At 45.7% G+C, this 19,391-nt stretch overlaps 5 protein-coding genes and 1 non-coding gene across 8 annotated transcripts; 3 read left to right on the top strand and 3 right to left on the bottom strand.

The window, feature by feature from the left end:
• Positions 1 to 246: 246 nt before the first annotated feature.
• On the top strand, positions 247 to 318 carry Trnat-ugu. Its single transcript has one exon. It is a non-coding gene; the product is annotated as a tRNA-Thr (tRNA).
• Positions 319 to 1,490: 1,172 nt separating this feature from the next.
• On the bottom strand, positions 1,491 to 3,647 carry LOC111068281 (4-coumarate--CoA ligase 1). Its single transcript, XM_022357658.2, has 5 exons — positions 3,446 to 3,647; positions 3,178 to 3,385; positions 2,915 to 3,101; positions 2,729 to 2,845; positions 1,491 to 2,656 (listed from the first exon to the last, which is right to left on the bottom strand). The coding sequence occupies exons 1-5, from the start codon at positions 3,584 to 3,586 to the stop codon at positions 1,708 to 1,710; spliced, it is 1,602 nt and encodes a 533-aa protein (XP_022213350.1). The 5' UTR covers positions 3,587 to 3,647; the 3' UTR covers positions 1,491 to 1,707.
• A 4,302-nt stretch (positions 3,648 to 7,949) lies between these two features.
• LOC111068283 (glycine-rich protein DOT1) lies at positions 7,950 to 9,054 on the top strand. Of its 2 annotated transcripts, none has more exons than XR_002607158.2 (2): positions 7,950 to 8,206; positions 8,736 to 9,054. XR_002607158.2 is itself a non-coding variant. In XM_022357660.2 (2 exons), exons 1-2 carry the CDS (start codon positions 8,088 to 8,090, stop codon positions 8,898 to 8,900), a joined length of 246 nt encoding a protein of 81 aa, XP_022213352.1. In that variant the 5' UTR covers positions 7,971 to 8,087; the 3' UTR covers positions 8,901 to 9,054. The 2 variants fall into 2 exon arrangements, 1 of the variants encoding a protein (XP_022213352.1); XM_022357660.2 differs by having other exon boundaries at positions 7,971 to 8,168.
• On the bottom strand, positions 8,992 to 14,085 carry LOC111068280 (conserved oligomeric Golgi complex subunit 1). Of its 2 annotated transcripts, none has more exons than XM_022357655.2 (5): positions 13,862 to 14,085; positions 13,105 to 13,784; positions 11,443 to 12,500; positions 10,718 to 11,380; positions 8,992 to 9,422 (listed from the first exon to the last, which is right to left on the bottom strand). In XM_022357655.2, the coding sequence occupies exons 1-5, from the start codon at positions 13,993 to 13,995 to the stop codon at positions 9,270 to 9,272; spliced, it is 2,688 nt and encodes an 895-aa protein (XP_022213347.2). In that variant the 5' UTR covers positions 13,996 to 14,085; the 3' UTR covers positions 8,992 to 9,269. The 2 variants fall into 2 exon arrangements, with proteins under 2 accessions (XP_022213347.2, XP_022213349.2); XM_022357657.2 differs by lacking the exon at positions 8,992 to 9,422 and adding an exon at positions 10,588 to 10,626.
• Positions 14,086 to 14,480: 395 nt separating this feature from the next.
• Positions 14,481 to 16,177, bottom strand: LOC111068282 (short-chain specific acyl-CoA dehydrogenase, mitochondrial). Its single transcript, XM_022357659.2, has 3 exons — positions 16,024 to 16,177; positions 15,724 to 15,951; positions 14,481 to 15,658 (listed from the first exon to the last, which is right to left on the bottom strand). The coding sequence occupies exons 1-3, from the start codon at positions 16,055 to 16,057 to the stop codon at positions 14,691 to 14,693; spliced, it is 1,230 nt and encodes a 409-aa protein (XP_022213351.2). The 5' UTR covers positions 16,058 to 16,177; the 3' UTR covers positions 14,481 to 14,690.
• A 1,748-nt stretch (positions 16,178 to 17,925) lies between these two features.
• LOC111068429 lies at positions 17,926 to 18,618 on the top strand. The gene is made up of 3 exons (XM_022357896.2): positions 17,926 to 18,019; positions 18,078 to 18,395; positions 18,454 to 18,618. The coding sequence occupies exons 1-3, from the start codon at positions 17,954 to 17,956 to the stop codon at positions 18,616 to 18,618; spliced, it is 549 nt and encodes a 182-aa protein (XP_022213588.2). The 5' UTR covers positions 17,926 to 17,953.
• Positions 18,619 to 19,391: the final 773 nt, after the last annotated feature.

Raw genomic sequence — 19,391 nt, forward strand, 5'->3', positions numbered from 1 at the left:
TGGGCCACAGTTTTAATTAGCCAACGCAATTGGGTGATTGCTTAAATGAATCGAATCATTTTCGTTGTGCGAGTAGTTGTACCTGTCCAAAGATATCGTATCGTACTCTTGGTATCTTTCGGAACAACTGCTGACAACTGCTGTTTGAACAGTTGTTTATGATTGCCATTCATCAGTTACTTTCTATGGGCTGAACTCCAGCAATAGATGGCTTTTATTGCCTATCGGGTCAGGGGAGATATGTGGGCCTCTTTAGCTCAGTGGCAGAGCACTGGTCTTGTAAACCAGGGGCCGTGAGTTCAATTCTCACAAGAGGCATGATGATTTTTTTTGTCATGTGTCTGCGATGTGTTGCACCAATTTCAAGCATGATTGAGCTGCTGCAGCCCGGGATTCAATTCTAGGTCTTCAATCAGGCAATGACATTTCCGATATTTGACTTATGCAGGGGGCGGGGGATCGCACACCAAACCCTATTTCCCTTTCCTAGACATGACAAGTCAATTGACAGGCGGTAACAATTTTGTCTGCTCCTGCTCCTGCTACCGGTTGCTTCCCCGTCTCTCCCGCCACACGGAGATGCAATAATTTGCGATGCCGGGGCTTCCCTTGTGACAGGCACAGACACGCACACGGCCTGAACCGCATGCCGAACGTTTCACTTCCGCCGAGATCCTTTGGCAACTTCATCATGCGCATATTCACAGTTCATAAAATCGAATGGGGAATGGGTCCGAGATTGGGGCACACTCGCACAGAGTAGGAGCTCCGCCTGACAGCGGCTCAGCAAATCGAAATAAAAATTTATGTGCACATGTTTGAATTTATTGCCCCATCTTTGGGTGGCCATGCCGTGCCATGCCATGGGGAGGACTAAAATTGCGAATCCTTCGTGGCGTTTGCGTGTGTAAATGTTATTCAATCGAATGTGAAATCATATGAATGATGCTGCTGCCGCTGCTCTCCACTCATAAACATTTTATTTACCTTTAATTTCGTGAAAAGCTTCTTTTCGTACGGCACCCCAGATTTATTCCCACCTCTGCAGAGCTCGGGGGTGTGCTGTGCCGCCTCCTTCGCCAACCTCCTCACGCTCTAAATTCTATGCGTTTTCGTGCGATTTTTATGACTAAATAAAATGATTTTTTTATGCCCATGCAATGGGCATGTAGGTTGTCCCTCAGTCAAATCTCTTGACGCAAAATGGCAATTCTTTGTTTGCTCAAAGAAAGTGTTTGGCCATAAACAAGCAGCGGCACAATTTCAGATTTCGGCTTTCCGCTGATTTATGGCCAAAACAGCCCGTACTGGTACAATATTTTTATATCGAAATTGATGTGATGGCAGGGTTAATTAAATGCTGTTGTCGGGAATTGTGTTCGAGGGGTTCTTTGGGTAATATTTGGAGGGGTTTTTGACCCAGGATTTATCTCGGCTTGGGCGAGATGAAAAATATAATTTAAAATAAGTAAATGTCATCTAGAAGGAGAATTGTTTAATTTTTCATTCACTTTCTTTATTTGGGGAGTGCATGGAATCCATTGCGAATTAAATTCAAACGTATTCCGAGTTGCGGAAGCTGTCATCGATTTTCAGCAAGGAACCCTTCGAAAACCACAATGCATTGGACCTCATAATTCCTCTAACTTAACAAATATATGTACTGGATAGTAGTATAAATTATTCCGTAGTGGTCATCGGCAGTGGTCATTTTTTGGAGAGGGCCAAAAACAGATCGCGGGCGTAGCGGCGCACAGCCTTGCCGTTATGGTTCTGGGGGATCTCGTCCGCGAACTGTACCCCGGCGCGGAGCTGCTTCTGAGTGTCGGGCAGACGTTTGGCCACATGATCTTTGATTTGCTGAGCGGTAATATTGGCATCCTTCTCCCTAACGATCAGGGCACCGCCGGCATCGCCCTGGGTCTCATCGTAGATGCCCACGACGCAGACGCGCTTAACCTCCGGCAGCTCTAGAATGACGTTCTCCACTTCGGTGGGCCAGAACTGGAGGCCCTTCCACTTGAGAACCTCCTTCTTGCGGTCGGTGATGTACAAGTAGTCGTCTTCGTCAAAGTAGCCCATGTCCCCGGTGTGGAACCAGCCATCTTCGTCCTGCATCACTCGCGTGGCCTCCGGATCGCAGTAGTAGCCGTTCCACGGGTACCCATTCTGGGCATAGATCTCGCCCGTCTGGTTGTACCCCAGATTGTTGCCATCATCGTCGACAATGCGGAGCTGAATGTTGGGCAACGGATTGCCTGCGGCAGTCAGCTTGACATGTCCGTGGTTGAAGACCATGAAGCCCACCTCCGTCATGCCGTAGGCGGAGTTGAAGATGGCGTTCTTGGCCAGCGACTGGATGCGCTGCAGCGTGGCCTGAGTCATGCGGCCGCCGCCAAAGTTGAACTTCGTCAAACTGGCGAGAGCCTCGGGCGTCGCCTCTGGGCAGTCGGCCAGGGAGCAGAAGTGCTCCGGCGGAATGAGGGCATAGGTGATCTTGTACTTCTCCACCAGATACACAAAGTATTCGGGGCTGAAGGGCTTGCTGCTGATGATGCGGGTGCAGCCATTCACGGTGCTGAAAATGGAGGCCCACAGGCCCGTGATCCAGTCCAGGCTGGCCGAAATGAAGATGGTGTCGTAACCATTCACAAAACTGTTGGTTGGGGAGTTGGTGAAGATCACAGAGTCAGTGGTGGTCCCATTGAGGAATTGTCAATGTGCTTACGTTGTCTCCTGGATGAGAATCTCGTTGGAGACACACACAGCCTTGGGCATGCCCGTGGTGCCGGAAGAGCACAGGATGGCCACGGTCTGATTCGGGCCCGCCCTCAGAGGTTCCGGCCTAAAGGAGATCACAGGATCAGAATGGTGACCAAGTTGATCGAGGGGGTGACTATTGGTCCCTACTTACTGGTAAAAGAACTCAGTTCTGGTGGGCTCCAGCAGATCCTGAATGGTGAGCACTCCCTCGACGGTACCGGTGAGGGTTATGATTTCCGGCTTGAACTCAGCGGTAGCCGAGTATAATTTGTCATAGTTGGAGGCATCGCAGAAGACCAGCTTGGGCTTGGAGATGTTATACAGATGCTTGATGGTTGCTATACGCCAGGAGTAAAAATGGTTTCGGGAGTTATTCGGTTTTCCCTTTGACTTCCACTCCATTTGGATACTAACATTCTTCCAGCACTGGATTCGCCGACTGGAAGGGTGTGCCATTGAACAGACATGCCACGGCTGTGGGCATCACGTAGGTGGTGTTCTTGGCACTGATGCCGATCACATCGGTGTGCGTCAAGCCACGCTTCTTCAGCTGCTGGGCAATGCGGATGGCCCAGGTGAGGGCCTCCTGGAAGGTGACTTGCACCTCCTCAGTGTCCGAGATCTGTTTGACCACAATCCATGTAGACCAAGATGCTCAACAAGAGCTCACAAGATGACTCACCTGGCAGACATTCTTCGGCCAATTCCTCATGTTCTTGAAGATGATCTTTCCCAGAGAGGTTTCGGGCTTGTAGTCGGACTTCACCTGGATGCCCTTCCAGATCCGCTTCTCCGCATCGTAGCTGCAGGGTAACTTTGACATTTTCCTGATACCAAAATAAAATCACTGGACACGCGAACGGGCCGCAACTATCTATGCAGCTCTGGCCGGGGAAGGGCTACTTATAAAGACGATTTCCCCATGCCCAATGCCCCTTGCGGCTTATCTCCCAGCGTGTGATAAGCATGGCCTAGGTTAATTGCAAGTTATCAATGAAAGCCATGCGCTGGCTAGATAAAAGGCATTGACACGAGTCAAAGAATATAAATGTATTCAAATTTATCGGATATACTCCGTGGCGCTCTTTGATTGAAGGTTTGTCCTTTTCCGCGATAAGAGTGATTAAATTTTTGTCCAATGGTCAGTCAATGGCAACATCCATCCCTAATTGCCATATTATATATCTTTTTTCCGTTGGGAAATTCCTCTTTATCGGGGGCATCTTATGTAACACTAAGTATTGTAATTGTTGGGATAAAATATAATAAAAAGAAGTTCGAACACTTTCAGTTTAACAACATAATTTTTGTAATAAGAAAAATCCATTAATTGTATTAAATATCTATAATTTATTGCTCATATAATACAGATATTTCTTAATTATATAATATCGGAACTACTATCTTAAACTATAGTGTATTCCACGTTCGTTATATGCATAATTTTTCACCTGGACTTTGCTCCTGGAATACCTCATGACTTCTTGATTGTTGATTGTATTTCGAGTGGAAAACTTTCGTAGTTCTTCATAATTTTTAATTAGTCACCGCGGGCGGGTTTATCGACACGAGCTCTCTAAGTGTTCACTAGCTGTGCAAGTCATTTATAAGTATATTTAGACGAGACCCCACAAACCGCCATATGCCGATATGAATACTACATCATATCCCATTAAGACGACCCGACCCGTTTCCGAGGCCGATTACCAATTCCGTGCAATTGAATGGGTCTGCTTTCGCATTGCCTTTTACTGCTGGGGCTTCCATTCCATTCAGATTTCATTCGTTCGTGTTTTCTTTCCTTTTTGTTGCATTTCCCAGCCGTGCGGCGGACGAAAAAGTTGCTGCAGCGAAACCTTTATTTAAATACCTTGGCGAAAAGTTCTCTCTCAAGATATTTGCAAACATCTGTTTCCTGATTTTTGCAGTCGCGCCAGCAGGCAGTGAAAATCAACTTCCCGTTCCCGAGTGGCACGTGAACTAAAACCCAATTCTGTGGCGGAGGCTCCTGATGATGAAGTTCCGTTGCGGCTTTTCATATATCCTTCCTTGAGACGACCTCAGACTACCCTAAAGCAAGATTACTTGCACTCTCAATGTCATAGATTGTGCTTCCTTTCCCCCACAGAGATAATACGAGTGTTTTCCCATAGACATACTCGTACTCGTACTCGTACCATAAAGTCCAAATTCAATTCAATTCATGGATTACCATATCCGCTATCTTATCCATTTTAGGGCACGCTTAAATGTCAAAAACTATCCCGACGGGGAAGACGTCACGACACCAAATCATTGTCTGAAAATTATATAAAATAAATCAGCTCGAATGAACTTAAAAAGAGGAAATGGTTTATCGGATGGTGTTACGGTATATCTATCAGGGTATTCCCAATGTTGGGTTTTCACGCAAAGTTTTTCTCTTTTTTTGCGGCATGAATGGAGCCATTTTTTATTCGATTTTTGAGAGACTTCAAGGGACTTTCCACTTGTGCGAGATACGGCTATTCGCGGTCTTAGTTTGTTGTGATGGCCATTCTTACGATAGCTAACTAGCAGGCTCCTATTGTATGTACTTTTACACTGCCAGAAAATATGTTAAGCCATGCAAATAATAATTTCCATGCGCAGATAAGATTGTTATGAGCACACGCCTGCAGATACAATATTTTCCCTGGTTTCGGATGCTTGTGCAAATGTAAATAATAACTAAGGGGATTGCTTCCAGGCAAAGATTAGACTGTTTACATTATGGGTTTATTTTATCATAGATAGTTGCGTTTTAAATTCATTTCAATGAATCACAACGATTGTATATTGCTCGTGTTTTCAGTTCCAAGAGTTGCACACAGTGAAAGTTGATCGGTTTTTTTTTCTCTGTGGATTTCTTTCTCTGTGATTTGAGGTTTGCTCTGCCCGTCTTTTCCCACGTCTTTCTGCTGGCTGGGCAACTTATTCGCATTCGCATGCTGCTCCTGCTTTTCCACCTTTTTGCAGTTCAGTGTGTTATTATGCACTATTTTCACTCCCCCCTCTTTTGCTCTGACTGTCTGTCGGTCTGTCTGTCTGTCGTTTCTTTTTGGCTCGTTTCCTTTGGCTGGTTTTCCTTTTGCTGCACACAAGTTTTTCATTTGTAATTCAAGATGTCAGTCAGCTGGGAGAACCAAAACTTAATTAAAGTTCCGCACTTTTACTGTGCCATCCTCTCCTCGCACCCTCTCGCTCTCTCGCATCTCTTTCGCTTTTATGTATGTATTTAGTTGGCCCCCGTAACGCCCATTTCGTTTAAATTCAAACTGTCTGTCCGTATGTCTATCTGTCGTTCTCTATGTCTGTCTCCCTCTGCCGCTCTATGGGGCTTCTGTTTGGGGTTTATCTTTCAGGTGCAAGTTTTTCCTGCCGCACCTGCAGCAAATGTCCGGACTAGCGACTTTGTTGGTCCTTGCCTCAGGCTTCGGGTCACCATCCAAGCCATCCAGCCCCATCCAGCGCCTTGTTTCCGTGTCCTCTATAGAGCATGTGTGTGCGTAATTTTATGAGCTTATTCTATACTTTTCACTTCTAATTTGGTTTTATGCCACTGCCATGTGCAGATTTCAACTTGTTGAATTAGTCCTTCAGTCCTCAGTGCTTTCATTTTCATTGGGCTTGCGGCTCTGAGGTACATCTGCCTGATATCGGTTTCACCTGGAGCCGCACCATAGAAAACATCTAATTTAATTAGCTGACACCGACTGGACATCTCTTACACTCTCCTGTACAGTACCCAACATCTGTTCCGGGATGAGGGTGATACAGGAGAGGGCGGTGAGTGGGACTGACGGAACCAGGTTGAGGTTTATCATCTCCTGCTGCTCATTAGACATGCATTGAGTTTCCAGTGTCCGGTGTCAGCGCCAGAGAAACTTTTGATAACTGTAATTAGCATATGAAGAAATCAGAGCAGGACTTTTTAGCTTGGAGCGCAGACAGGTGGAAAGCCTTTGAATGGATTCCATTCTTGTTAGGGATCTAGATCTGTCCACCAGGTGTGACAGTAGTTGCATGGCTTACAAATTTTTGAGGAGGGGAATTTATCTGTATTTCTTACAAACTTGGTGGTTCTGCAGTTATTTCGTCACTATTTTTTTACATACAATCAGTTCAATATTGGATCAATCATAATCACCAGTATCACACAGAATTATTCATCTATTTAAATTTATCTCAATATGAGCTGTTTCGCCCTTTTACACCGATTCCCCTTGAAATTTAAAATTCTCCCTTAGGCACCGCAATCCAACTTGAGTCTCTTTGCATCTATTAATATCTTCTTGTTGCACTTGCCACTAAATACGTCATTGAGTTGCGGGGATTATCAGCACCTTATTGCATTCCATTGGCTAAAACCTAAAGCATAACCGCATTTCACACCAACAGAAACGCGAGAAATGGACAATGTCAATGGCATGGCCTTGGGGACAATTGGCGGGGGAGGACACGGGCACGGCCAAAAGAAAAATGCAAATGTAGAAACCGAAACAGAAAAGAAATAAAAATCCCAAAAAGAAATACTACAAAATAATCCCAACAGTCGCCGCGAGTATCAGCCACTTCTCATTCCTTCCGGCCTGCCAGAGGGCAAGAGGAGAGTGTGAGAGACAGAGAGGGGTGGCAGGCTGATGATTAAATCAGTTAAGAGCTATTGGCCATTTCAGCCAGCTCTCTGCTGTGCTGTGCTCTGCCCTGGGCTATCTCCCCTCCCTCCGTTCTCATTGCCCCCATTCCCATACTCATTTGATGGCCAAAACATTGGCGCGGCTTCCTCTTTTCTGCCTTTTGGTGTTGTGCATTTTTGTACCCTGTATTCGTTAGAGCAGAAGGGTATATTGTATTCGTGTAAGTTGATGGAACAACAAGCCAACTTAACTTCTTGATATGAACAAGTGTAGGTCTGAGGGTGGGACTCAGAGTTTCTTACTAAACAGTTTTATTATCCATCATAAGTATTCGCTATCAAATATCATTTAGTAAGTTAGCAAGTCAATATTTTTAGCCAGCTACGCATGGAAAATTATCTGAGTCGCAGGTTGGGTATCTTATAGTCGGAATATCGCCCATAGGTTTATCCTCTCTTTAGTTTGTTTTGCTTGCGACTTTTATTTCGGCCTTCCTTTGGCTGCGGAATGAATTCATTTTATGCACTTTGCTGTGGGGCTATGGGCGATGCTTATTAGTTGCAATTTGCGTGCTGTGGCCAAAGTTTGCTCGCCATAAACCAAACCAGACCCAAAAAACACAAAACCAAATAAATTAAATAATTGCTGGCCTAAGAAGTTGATAGGATGGGGAAAAATAAGGGCGGCGGCGGTGGAGGAGGAGGTGGAGGCGGTGGTGGTGGTGGCTCAGGCGGAGGAGGCGGGAATGTAAGCAATATTTGTGTTATGCAACTTGCGTATTAATTGTGAGTCCAAATACTGATTATCATCATCTAATTTGCCCAAGCTTTCAACTGGAGGATACAGATACATTTCTCCAAACATCAATTGAAGATTAAATAGCAGTTTAAAGCTTCCCTGATGACTCCCCAAGAATATATCCCTGTAATAGAATCATTTACGTGAAATCATAGTCGTTTCTGTTGCATCTTGCCAAGTGATGATCCAAATACTTAGTACTATCCAATCCTTAAGTACATTTGAATCGTTGATGTTCGGACACAGTTTAAAGAGTCTCTGAGTACAAGTTAGCCAACCATATCCATTGAATAAAGGTCAGATAACTGGAATCTCTTTTCTACTGAATTTCCAGTTCCATCAAAGATTTCATATTCCCTCCAACGTATCAAAGGACCCCACGGCTCATGCCACTATTCGTAATAACTAACATCTTTCTCATTAACTGACTTTTCTCAAGAACTGTACACAGTCCTAGCTCATTATTTGCTCAGAACCAGCTCAAAGTAAAATCTTTTCGTGTGCTTTTCCTTACAGAAAAAAGGCGGTGGCGGTGGTGGCGCAGGAGGAGCCGCACCAGCCCCTGCAGCTGGTGGAAATAAAAACAAAGGCGGTGGGGCTGGCGGTGACAAAGGTGGAGCCAAGAAAGGACCAGAGCAAAAGCCACCCGCAGGCGCTGGCAAGAAAGGAGGCAAGAAATAGCAGTAGCCTTAATGCCAATGTGGCAACATCAAAGCGCATTATAAATTACAAATTTAGAATTAAGTTGAAATTAAAAGGATATCAGGGAATGTATATATGTATATCTATAATGTATGTATGTATATATCGCTCTTACAATTAGCGGAACTGCATTGCATTACGCTCATTTTACAAATGTGTTTTTGGGATACAAGTCAAACATTTAGAATGCGCTTCTCTAAACAATGAAACAGTTGACATCCGAGCGGATAGGCAAGGGAATGAACGAACGAACGCTCGATCTCTGTTGCAGGTTCTGCTGCTCATCCCACTTCTGGTTTGGGGGTATTCCACTTGGATGCACTTCACAGGCCACTTGATTTGACTCCTCTAGCGAAACCACTCCTGGGACATGCCGAAGAATGAAGCTGCGCCCGATTTGGATTTGCTATTATCGCCCTTGCGTGTGGCACTGCCACCCGATTTCTTTGTGGGTGTCGTTGTCGTTGTCGCTGTCGCTGTCGCTGTCGTCGCAGTCGCTGTCTGTGGGAAAAGAGAAATGTTATTAATTAATTAGTACTATTAATTGGTAGTTTGTCTGATTAATCTGTTAATTTGCGGCTAGCTCTGGAGATTTATGGGTTAAGCCGAGGAAGGGGAGGCAAACAGCAAACAGTAAGCAGACATTGGGGATAATTAGAGAACGATTTATACCGCCAGAGATCGCGGCTAATTAGAAAACATGCGAGTAACGGCCAAGTTTCCCGTTGGCCATAAATTACCCTTCTGTCCGGCGATTTGATTTCAATAATTGCAGCGATTCATTAATTAGCATTTAAGGCACTCAGCAGCACACACAGACACACACACACACACACACTTGAAGGCACACTCGAAGGCACACTCTCCCGGTGTCCTCGCCATGCACTTGGAAATTTTGGTCTCGGTTTCGAGTTCGAAACTTTTGGCCAGGCACTTGCGGTGGGTCTGTAGCACTGCCATGGATGGGGCAGGCGGAGCATCATCTGCAGCAGCAGTCAGTGGGAGCCGGTGAAAGTTGCAGCTAATTAAAATTTGTCTTGCGGCATTTTGCTTTATTTATTATGCTGGATGCACGAAATTAGTTTAATTAAACTGCTGCTTCAGTTTGAAGAGCTTTAAACAGTTTCCAATGCAACGAGGGAGGAGCGGAGGGGGGAGACTCCTTTTACACTTTCAACAGATTCAATCAATTTTGAGTGCATTCTGCCATGCAACATTGAGGAACACACAGAAACAAACATGCAAACGAGAAATGGCAAACTAATTACTATGGTATCAACAGTACAGTAAGTTCCCTGTTTTATAAGGGAAAATTATATGAAAATAACTGACAAGTATTTCTGTAGCAGAAAACTGCCAATGAAAGGACTTTGTTAGTGCAGACGAAATTCCATTTAGATTTCCCAAATACGAGCAATTGCAAGGCCAAGCTCATAAACAAGGATTGGAAAGTAAATACTATTCTAGTGACAGTCCAATATGCATGATATTATGTAGGTTGAACTGGGAAATGAGGAATAAAATATTTGCAAATGAAATATTCAATTAATGTTGGTTAATTTGTGGCATGCAGCATTGAGTAGTCTCCACATAATCAAACATGCAAACGAGAAATGAATACTAAATATCACTTGTCAAATACAATTCCTACCCAACAAGAGCAAATGATGAAATTATTGATTTAGGATTGCAATTCAAAGAAATCCTATAAAAGAAATACACCAATTACGCCTTGATAATGCTTGGAGATATAAGTTCATTAAAGATAGCATCTAATATTGCAGCCATGTACTCACTTTATCTGCCTCAATGGGCTTCTGTTTGCGTTCACTGCCAGCAAATCCACCTGCAGCCTGCGGCATGACAATCGGCAGCAGGGGGAACCAGAGAGATGTGGAGCCCGAAGAGCTGAGGCACAGTACATTGGGATCCGCCTCGTGTGCCAAGGCACTCGATGCAGTTGTGCTTTGAGCAGGACCTGGCGTAGAGGGTGTCAGTACTCCCAATTCGCCTTGGAGACGCGATGTGGAGCGGCCGACATGAGTGCTGATGTGCTCAGCGAACAGTTCAAAGTCGAAGGGATCGATGCAGTCGCGCAGAGCGTTCTGCTGAGAGTGGATTCGATCATAGAGGGAACGCTCCTCCCGAGAGACGGCAAACACGCGCTCCAAGAACTTCAAGTCAAAGTAAAGCTGCAGGGCAATGTTCTGGCTGGTCTTGGTGCATTCCGCAGCCGCCAGTCCCTCGTAGTGTCCAAGCAGCTGTCCAAGAAGTCTCTGGTTGAAGGCTTGCAGCACTTTGGATGGCAGGGTCTGAGGAACAGCCAGGTTTAGGGCATGAATTAACTGATGGAGATACGTCTGCAGTGAGAGACGCGGTTGGCTGGGAATGCGTATGGTGGACTGAACGCTCTGTTCCTGCTCCTCATCTCGCTGCTCCAGCGTAAGCGTTTGCCAGAGCTGTAAGGGGATTTCACAGATTTAAGTTAATTTTAAATGCAAATTTAAGCGGAAATTGTTACCGCAAAATCCCTCAAAACCGCTTCATGACTGATGATCTTTGTGAGCTTCTCCTCGCAGCTGTGAGCCGTCAGAACATCCTCCACAATCAGCAGCCAGAGACTCAGCATCTCCTCCTCGATCAGACCACAAATACGTTGCCAATGCTCAATGCCCACACCCGACTGATTGCCACTCCATTGACGCCAGCTGGGTGGCTGACAGAAGCACAGCTTCAGATTGGGGCACAGCTCCACCAATGCCAAACTATTACGCAGAGCCTGGAGCAGGGCAGGACGCTCACGCAATTGCAGCGACTTCAGCTTGGACAGATACTCTGTGACCTGTTCTTCGGCCGTTTCCCTTAGGAATTTGATCAATGACATCTTGTCCTCCATTCGCGTTGTCTGCTCTTGAAGCAGGACATTCAGCTCCTGGACGATGTCGGCCAGCTGAGAGTCAAACGTTTTGCACAGGGCGATGGTTGAGGAATCGTAGCCTTTGGTGCGGTTGGCCAGACGCTTGGGCTGATCGCTGAGCGCCGCAGCCAGGCTCAGGGGTAAGTCGTCGTTTTGCTCTTTCCAGATCTGAAGCGGTGGCGTCGAGATCCCAGCCTCAATCAAAGAGAGCACCTTTTCGTAGGTCTGGGTCATGGCCTGAGCCCAACTGCTGCGTATGATCTCCCTCACACGGGCATTGATCAGGGGCACATACTTTGTGGCATAGAAGTCAAGCTGGGAATGCTCCAAATTGAGCTGCTGCTCCAAATGGACAAAGGTTGGCCTGCCTGTGGACCTGGCCGACGATTTGATATCTTGAATAGTTTGCATGTTGCTGACCAAGGCGAATATCTGCTGCAGCTGGGCGGCGGCCAAAGCATTCATCTTGTCCAGCCACTGTTTGAGGGACTTGCCCAATTGCTCGGACGACAATTTTATGACATCAAATTGCGGCTTAAAGCCAGCTATGATATCGGGCAACAGATGGGCCAGCTGCCTCTCGCTGCTCTCCATCCGACTGATGCTGGGCGGACAGGTGGATGCTGAACATTCCGCCAGGCGTGTGAACAGGAGGCCGTTCTCTGAAAGTTAAAACAGAACATCAGTCAGAGAGAAATCAGTCGAAATAGAAAATGGCAGCTTCAAGTCTGAAACTAGCACGTCGCTGCGGCATTGAGCTCAAGGGAGCGCTGCAGCAGCTCTGCGTGGGTCGCTACACGGAGGATCTGAAGCTCAGTTCCGGGGACTCGTATATGGAGCTGGGCGACTCCTATGGCATTTACTTTCTGGACCTAAGTCCGAGTGTGTGCTTTGTGCTGTTCCATAATTCGGAGACGCAACATTGCCAGATCCTGATTCCCACTAATGGGACCCTATTCGAGTGCTACAATGGAATTGACAAGAACGCCACGCTGGTGGGTCTGGGCCAGTTCAGCTATGTAACCTGTGCAAACCACCAGGTGGCCTACACAGATGCTCTGTTGAAAGCATGCGGTGCAAACGTAAATTATAGCCCAGCATCGAGTGTACTCCACTACAGCAAGCAGGAGCAAGTCCGCGATGCAATGACCTCTATGGCTGGTCGCCTTGTGAGCTGGGAGTGCTTCTTGCTCGTTGTCCTGCTTCTTTTTACTTGCGTTTTATTCCGACGGCATTACTAATAAAGCGTATTTGATTGAAACTCACCCAGAAGACACTTGTCCAGCAGCTCTATAGTGCTGTTTAGAATGCCCAGACTGGCCAGGATGCGCTCCTTGACGCGACGCGGCTCCGTGAGACGGCTCTGGAGGCAATTTAGGAAGGCAGAGGCTCGCAGATTGAGAAACGTTTGTAGGACAGCGCCGAGATCGCACTTATCCAGCAGTAGCAGGCTCTGCATACAGTCTACAGCGATCTCTGGGCGTAGTTCCTCGCGCTCCAACACGGCCAGCACTGCCTGCTTGATGGTAAGGTGGAAGGGCCGCAGGATCTCCCATTGCTTGCGGGCCACGGGCAGCTTTTGCATTAGCGCACTCTTGCCGTCCAGCTGCAGGCCTGTGCTGATGTGGCGACTGAAGATGAACAGCTCCGTGGCTGCGAAAAACTGTTCGTTGTCAATGTGCGTCCAAATGAGCTCGGGCAGCGATGTCAGCAACTTGATTTGCACCATGGTGCCATAGTAGCTCTGCAGCTTCTTGTTGGCGTTTTTCTGCTGCAGAGCCGCCCCCGTTGCGGGCGCAGTTGTGGTATTGAAGCCCAGGAGCTGCTGCTCGTTGAGACTCCGACAATTGGCCTGGACGCAGTGCACCTGCTCGATGAGTGTTCCCGCCGACGTTTGCATGGCCGCAATGGTGTCGGCTGCTTTAAGCAGATCCCTGTACCGCTCTCTACGGCATTACGAAAATAGTTTTTAGATTTGTGACCAATGTGATTTCAATGTGCCACATCACTCTGCCGCACTTACCCGACATGAGTCCGGAGCTCCTCGCGCTTGTTCTCCACCACAGTCTGTATCTTTTTGTGCACCACGTCGATCTCGGATACGCTGTGCTGCTCAAACAGCGTATCCACATTTAAATTCAGTAGATTTGCCGTCATTTATGCCAAAATTCAAAATAATAATAAACAAGAACTAACTGTAGTTCATTGGAGCGAACTAACTGTTCAGCTGAATAGTTCTTTTGACCTAGAAAGTTGCAAGGTGTGTGACCTAGAGAGGGAACTAAATCCTACGAACTATAAAAATGAGTTAGTTCCCTGAGTAAAAATGAGCGAACGTATGGCCGTATGACATTCGAATTTGCTGGATTTACTAGAGAAGCATGCAGTTGGAAAACATAATTTTCTCACAAATAGTGAGCTCTGTCTGATAGATGGAGATGTGCTGCTGGCGTTTATCAGTCTGATGTAGTACGGGCATAAACGAAAAAATACCAAATCAAATTTAGTAGTGTTGCAAATTCAGCCTCTTAATTTTAAAGTACATATTTTTCTATATTATAAAATTGATTTTTGTTGCGAAAGTTGTATGCACTTTTACACTGAGAGAATAATGAAGACGAAACAAAAGTTTGAGCTGAATATTTTGTTTTTTTAGGGTGTATATATTTTAAAAGGCTAGATTTCTAGCTAGTTTCAGTTATATCATGTGTCCCGAAAAAAACAGCTAATTTTTCTTGGCTGCACTGGTTGTTTTATTCCCGCAAATTTTACAATTTCTAAAACTATCACAAAATAACTAATATTAAACCCCCAAAGCAATATATTTAGGTAGAATATAAATGCAAATAAAATCATCCTAGTTCCTTGAGCACTGCATTAGCAATTACAATTCGCTGGATTTCAGAGGTTCCTTCGTAAATCTCTGTGACGCGAGCGTTTCGGTAGTACATCTCTGCGGGCAAATCGGTTGTATAGCCCATTCCACCCAGGATCTGGATGCACTGGTGGGCGCAAAATGTGGCCGCCTCGGAGGCATGCAGCTTGGCCATCGCAGCCTCCTTGGTGATGGGCAAACCATTGTCCTTGAGCCAAGCGGCTCGCCAGGTTAGCAGCCGGGACACCTCCACCTTTGTCGCCATGTCTGCTAGCTTCTGCTGGATCAGCTGCATCCGCGAGAGCTGCTTGCCGAAGGCAACACGCTTCTGGGAGTAGTCCACAGCCAGTTCCAGAGCGGCCTGAGCAATGCCCGTGGCCTGGGCGGCGATTCCAATGCGACCGCAGTCCAGCGACTGCATGGCAATCTTGAAGCCCTCGCCGGGGCCTCCCAACACCTGGGCCTGCGACACTTGGACATCCTCCAGCACCAGTTGACACGTGGACGAGGCTCGCATACCCATCTTGCTCTCCTTCTTGGCAATGGACAGACCGGGCACATCTTTGGCTGTGAGGAAGGCCGTTATGCCCTTGTGCTTCAGCGTCTTGTCGATGGTAGCAAAGACGACGCCGCCACTGGCCTCCTTGGAGTTGGATATCCACGCCTTGGTTCCATTGAGCAGGTAGCTATCCCCATCCAACTTGGCTGTGGTGTTGGCGGCGCTGGCATCGGAACCGTTTCCCGGCTCGGACAGAGCATAGAAGGCAATCTTTTCGCCCTGCGTGTAGGGCACCAGGAATTCCTGCTTCTGCTGCTCGCTTCCATGGAGCTGAACGGCGCCCAAGTAGAGATTGTTGACGCCCATCGCAATGGAGACGGCCGCATCGCCACGAGCAACTTCCTCCATGCCAATGGCATAGGCCTGGTAGTCGAGTCCAGAGCCACCTGCAGGTGGGCATCAAGAAAGCATTTAGGGACGTGGACATGCATCAATCTGACAATTGCCTTACCATACTCTTCCCGCACTGTCACCGACATTAGACCGAGTTCACCCAGGCGACGTATCTGCTCCGCCGGGTGCAGCTGCTCGCGATCGTGATGACGGGCCCGTGGAGCCAGTTCTGCATTGGCGAAATCCCGGCAGGTCTTCTGCAGTATCTGGTGCGTCTCGGAGAGAGCTGCCAGACTGGCGATCCCTCTGCACCGGCTCGCATTCCACACGCTGCCCGAGCGTTGACCTGCAAAAGTGGAAAGTGGACTCAAAGTGGATTAAAATTGAGTCATCATCGTGTCGTGGATGTGGCGCCGACCTAGCGTCCAAGCGACCCTCAACAGCTGCTGCATTCCGGACCAACTTTTTCCCAACTGTCGATCCCACGAACAGTTCCAGCTGTTATGTGTCTTTTGCTTTCGCTTTCGTCTGCTTCTTCGCGGCAATGATCGTTCGTGGGCCAGCTGGCAGCAACAACGATGGTCAATGGTCTCCGAGGGAGACAGCTTTTATAAGTATGTATTGCTGGCTTCTTAGTCAGAGGCGTCGCATATCAAGGGGGGACACTTGCAGGTCCATAATATCGCACATGTGCTGTATGTATGATGTATTAATGGGCACCCCCTTTCAGCTGGACCCCCGCCCGTGAAACATTTGTTATTCAACCATAGCTTTCCAGTTTTGCATACATATATATTTTCATTTCAAAAGTTCTTGGTGTGGAGCTTTCTGTTCGTACAACCACGCGGCCGTATGGCCGGAGAGAAGTCAATCGAAGGGAGGAAGCACGAGGGAAATGGAAATCGGTTCAACGATTTCAAGAAATTTGTATCCACAAAACGGTTTATTTATTGATTCTCCGGGTACCGGGTGCAATTTGCAATTCAAATTCTTTGTACACACCCACTTTTGTTGGTGAAACCTTTGCACTAGCGTAGAGCAGTACGTGTCTATAATTTCCTTACATCTGACTTATTCCCGGGCTCACAGCGTCAAGCGAAAGTAGTGTCCTACAGCCCAGAACACTGCTGCTGATGCTCCAGCAGCAAAGAAAAAGCGCGGCAAAAAGGATGCAAACATTGAAAATAGTTGCCCCAACCAAAGCAACCCTGAGACGGAAAAGATCAATCCACCCCGATCCTTGACGCAACCAGACGGTGCTGCTTCCAGCGCAACCACAGGACGAAGTTCCTTTTGGTAGCGTCGCAAGGTGTGTCGCATGAGCTGATGCAAAAGAACCATATGTGTTCCGTTCGAAACGAAGCCTCTCATGATGCAATGGTGTATTTTTCGCAAATATATTTTTATACCCGTAATCAAAAAGAGTTAACGGGTATATTAGGTTTGTGGTAAAAGTGGATGTGTGCAACGCAGAGAAGTAAACGTTTCCGACCGCATAAAGTATATATATTCTTGATCAGCATCAATAGCCGAGTCGATAGAGCGATGTCTGTCTGTCCGACTATAAAAAAAAATTTTTTTTAATTTCGCCCCGCCCCCACAAAGAACGAAAATCTGTGGCATCTACAATTTTAAAGATACGATAAAACTAAAGCGCAGTATCGTAGAGAATGCTCATATCTACCAGGTTGCCGAATCTGAATCAGGTGCTTCCCCCACCTCCCACAGCAAGAGACCCGCTACTCATTCTCTCTCTCGCTCGCACACTCTGCGTCGTTATGTACGCGAGCGCCCTTTAGCGGAGGAGATGTAGAATATACATTGTAGATGTAAATAACAGATGTAGTAAAAAAATGTAAAATGTAAAATTTTTTTAATTCTAAAAAAAACAAGCTTAAAAATGTATATACTGACTGGGTACGGGTATAAGTAGAGTCGCGTCCCCAGAAGCGACTCACACGTTCCTTCTCGTTTTTTTATCTATTCCTGGCCGTTTATTTTGCCATCAATCTAATATAATATTAATTGCTTACCAGCGAAACGCTTGACATTCGTGTAATTATAATAATCTCTTGCCCATATGTACATATGGGGATATACATGCATACATACATATGTATAATATGTATTTTTGCTTCATCTACCCATTGCAAAAAGATAATTAATAAACTAATGGTAATTTCTTCAAAAACAGTTTCTCGATCATATAATTGAACTTTGTACATACATATTTATGTATGGTACTTAAGCGAATAATTTCCTCTGATATTTGTAGATGTAACAAAATTTTGAATGTCAGTTCGTTTTTGCACAGATTACTGAACAGTTGGTTATATAGAAACGATCCTATGCGGGTTAATCCATTCATCTGTTTGCTCTTCGGAGTATGGATAGCATTCAACTTTGGCTTAAATGTAACTATTGAGGAGTCCTTATGTGAAAAGTTATACAAAATATGTGTGAACATTTCAGGATGCCGTCATCTTCAAGTTTACGAATGTCGTCTGCAAAAGCTACAATAATTCCTGGTTTGTGTTCCACAACTGTCGTCTAAAGGCCGTCGGTCGGAACAAAGTTATCTGCAATATGAATGGGACAGTGCTACACCCTGCTACCGATGTAACTATTCATATGCAGGTGCTCAAAAGGGCAAATGGATACAAGCCCTTTTTATTCGACATTCGCTTTGATGCCTGTCGGTTTTTTCGAAATCGATCTCCACCCTTTGCCAATTTGGTCTATGGGCTGTTTAAAGAGTTTACAAACATAAACCACACGTGCCCCTTCGTAGTAAGATACAAGAACAATTTTTTGTTTTAATGTTTAAATACGAGTACTTCTTTAACAGGGTCCACAAATTGTCAAGGATTTCTATCTGAAGCCTGAGCTGTTGCGTCTGCCCTTTCCGACGGGGTATTACATGGTAACGTTTCGGTGGTATTTCGATAAGAAGCTCCAATTCAATACAAATGTGAGTTTTGTGTTCGAAGAGGATCTTATAAACAGAAGTTAAATCAAAATAATTTATATACAATCAGGGCTATCATGCGAAAAATTTGTTTAGTATAATGTATGCTTAGGATAAAATAACACATTGATCTTTTTCAAATGTTATTTTTCCATATTTTTGCAAGATTTGAACAGATTGCAACTAGATCATTATTATAGCCAGGATGAAAAAAGCATATTCCAGCGTACCTGTCCTTTGGCTCTCTGAACACCTGAACACCAAGAAAAAATAACTACTGGGTATTAGAGTGTCGATGTGCCACGACTTCAAACGTTTCAACTGCCTTTTTTTCTTTTTCTCTTAATTTTTTTTTGACACAATTATTGTTCCGTTAGGATTTGGCGGCTTACGACAACGCCACCTGGTGGCTGCTGCTGGTCATTTAAAATTATATATATAAATATATATACACACGTATTTTTTCGAAGGGGAGGAGGGCCTGGAGGGTTATGCTGGGGTTTGTCTTGCTGCAGTTGGTAATTTGATTTGTACACCAAATGTGCACAAGTCTCCGGAGGTAATTGTTGCTCAAAAATATTTAGACATTCTGGTGTGATTACGACTCAGCGGTGGAGTTGGCAGGCCGATTATCCACAGAGATTGTGTGAGATTGCTAGCTTAAGGCGAATAATACGGAATTTGTGGGTTTATGACCCCGGTAAGGGTTTAAAGAGATATAAAAAGATATAATGGTAATTATAACAAGAAATATATATCAATAAATTTCATCTGTATAAGATCTTGAGCTCTTGGTATCATTGAAAGTATCATTCTGA

The sequence above is a fragment of the Drosophila obscura genome, unplaced genomic scaffold (genome assembly GCF_018151105.1).
Source record: "Drosophila obscura isolate BZ-5 IFL unplaced genomic scaffold, ASM1815110v1 contig_4, whole genome shotgun sequence".
In the NCBI taxonomy this organism is placed as follows: Eukaryota; Metazoa; Arthropoda; class Insecta; order Diptera; family Drosophilidae; genus Drosophila; species Drosophila obscura.

What these genes read in the sequence shown, in the direction of transcription:
- LOC111068281 (XM_022357658.2), bottom strand. Translation starts at nt 3,586, where the DNA reads ATGTCAAAGTTACCCTGCAGCTACGATGCGGAGAAGCGGATCTGGAAG. An exon ending in GAATCCAGTGCTGGAAGAAT is followed by an intron (nt 3,102 to 3,177) that starts GTTAGTATCCAA and finishes CCTGGCGTATAG; the next exon opens with CAACCATCAAGCATCTGTAT. An exon ending in AGAACTGAGTTCTTTTACCA is followed by an intron (nt 2,846 to 2,914) that starts GTAAGTAGGGAC and finishes GATCTCCTTTAG; the next exon opens with GCCGGAACCTCTGAGGGCGG.
- LOC111068283 (XM_022357660.2), top strand. Translation starts at nt 8,088, where the DNA reads ATGGGGAAAAATAAGGGCGGCGGCGGTGGAGGAGGAGGTGGAGGCGGT. An exon ending in CAGGCGGAGGAGGCGGGAAT is followed by an intron (nt 8,169 to 8,735) that starts GTAAGCAATATT and finishes TTTTCCTTACAG; the next exon opens with AAAAAAGGCGGTGGCGGTGG.
- LOC111068280 (XM_022357655.2), bottom strand. Translation starts at nt 13,995, where the DNA reads ATGACGGCAAATCTACTGAATTTAAATGTGGATACGCTGTTTGAGCAG. An exon ending in GCTGGACAAGTGTCTTCTGG is followed by an intron (nt 12,501 to 13,104) that starts GTGAGTTTCAAT and finishes TTTAACTTTCAG; the next exon opens with AGAACGGCCTCCTGTTCACA. An exon ending in CGGTTTTGAGGGATTTTGCG is followed by an intron (nt 11,381 to 11,442) that starts GTAACAATTTCC and finishes ATCCCCTTACAG; the next exon opens with CTCTGGCAAACGCTTACGCT.
- LOC111068282 (XM_022357659.2), bottom strand. Translation starts at nt 16,057, where the DNA reads ATGCAGCAGCTGTTGAGGGTCGCTTGGACGCTAG. An exon ending in GAGGGTCGCTTGGACGCTAG is followed by an intron (nt 15,952 to 16,023) that starts GTCGGCGCCACA and finishes CCACTTTTGCAG; the next exon opens with GTCAACGCTCGGGCAGCGTG. An exon ending in GACAGTGCGGGAAGAGTATG is followed by an intron (nt 15,659 to 15,723) that starts GTAAGGCAATTG and finishes GCCCACCTGCAG; the next exon opens with GTGGCTCTGGACTCGACTAC.
- LOC111068429 (XM_022357896.2), top strand. Translation starts at nt 17,954, where the DNA reads ATGCGGGTTAATCCATTCATCTGTTTGCTCTTCGGAGTATGGATAGCA. An exon ending in CATTCAACTTTGGCTTAAAT is followed by an intron (nt 18,020 to 18,077) that starts GTAACTATTGAG and finishes TGAACATTTCAG; the next exon opens with GATGCCGTCATCTTCAAGTT. An exon ending in ACCACACGTGCCCCTTCGTA is followed by an intron (nt 18,396 to 18,453) that starts GTAAGATACAAG and finishes CTTCTTTAACAG; the next exon opens with GGTCCACAAATTGTCAAGGA.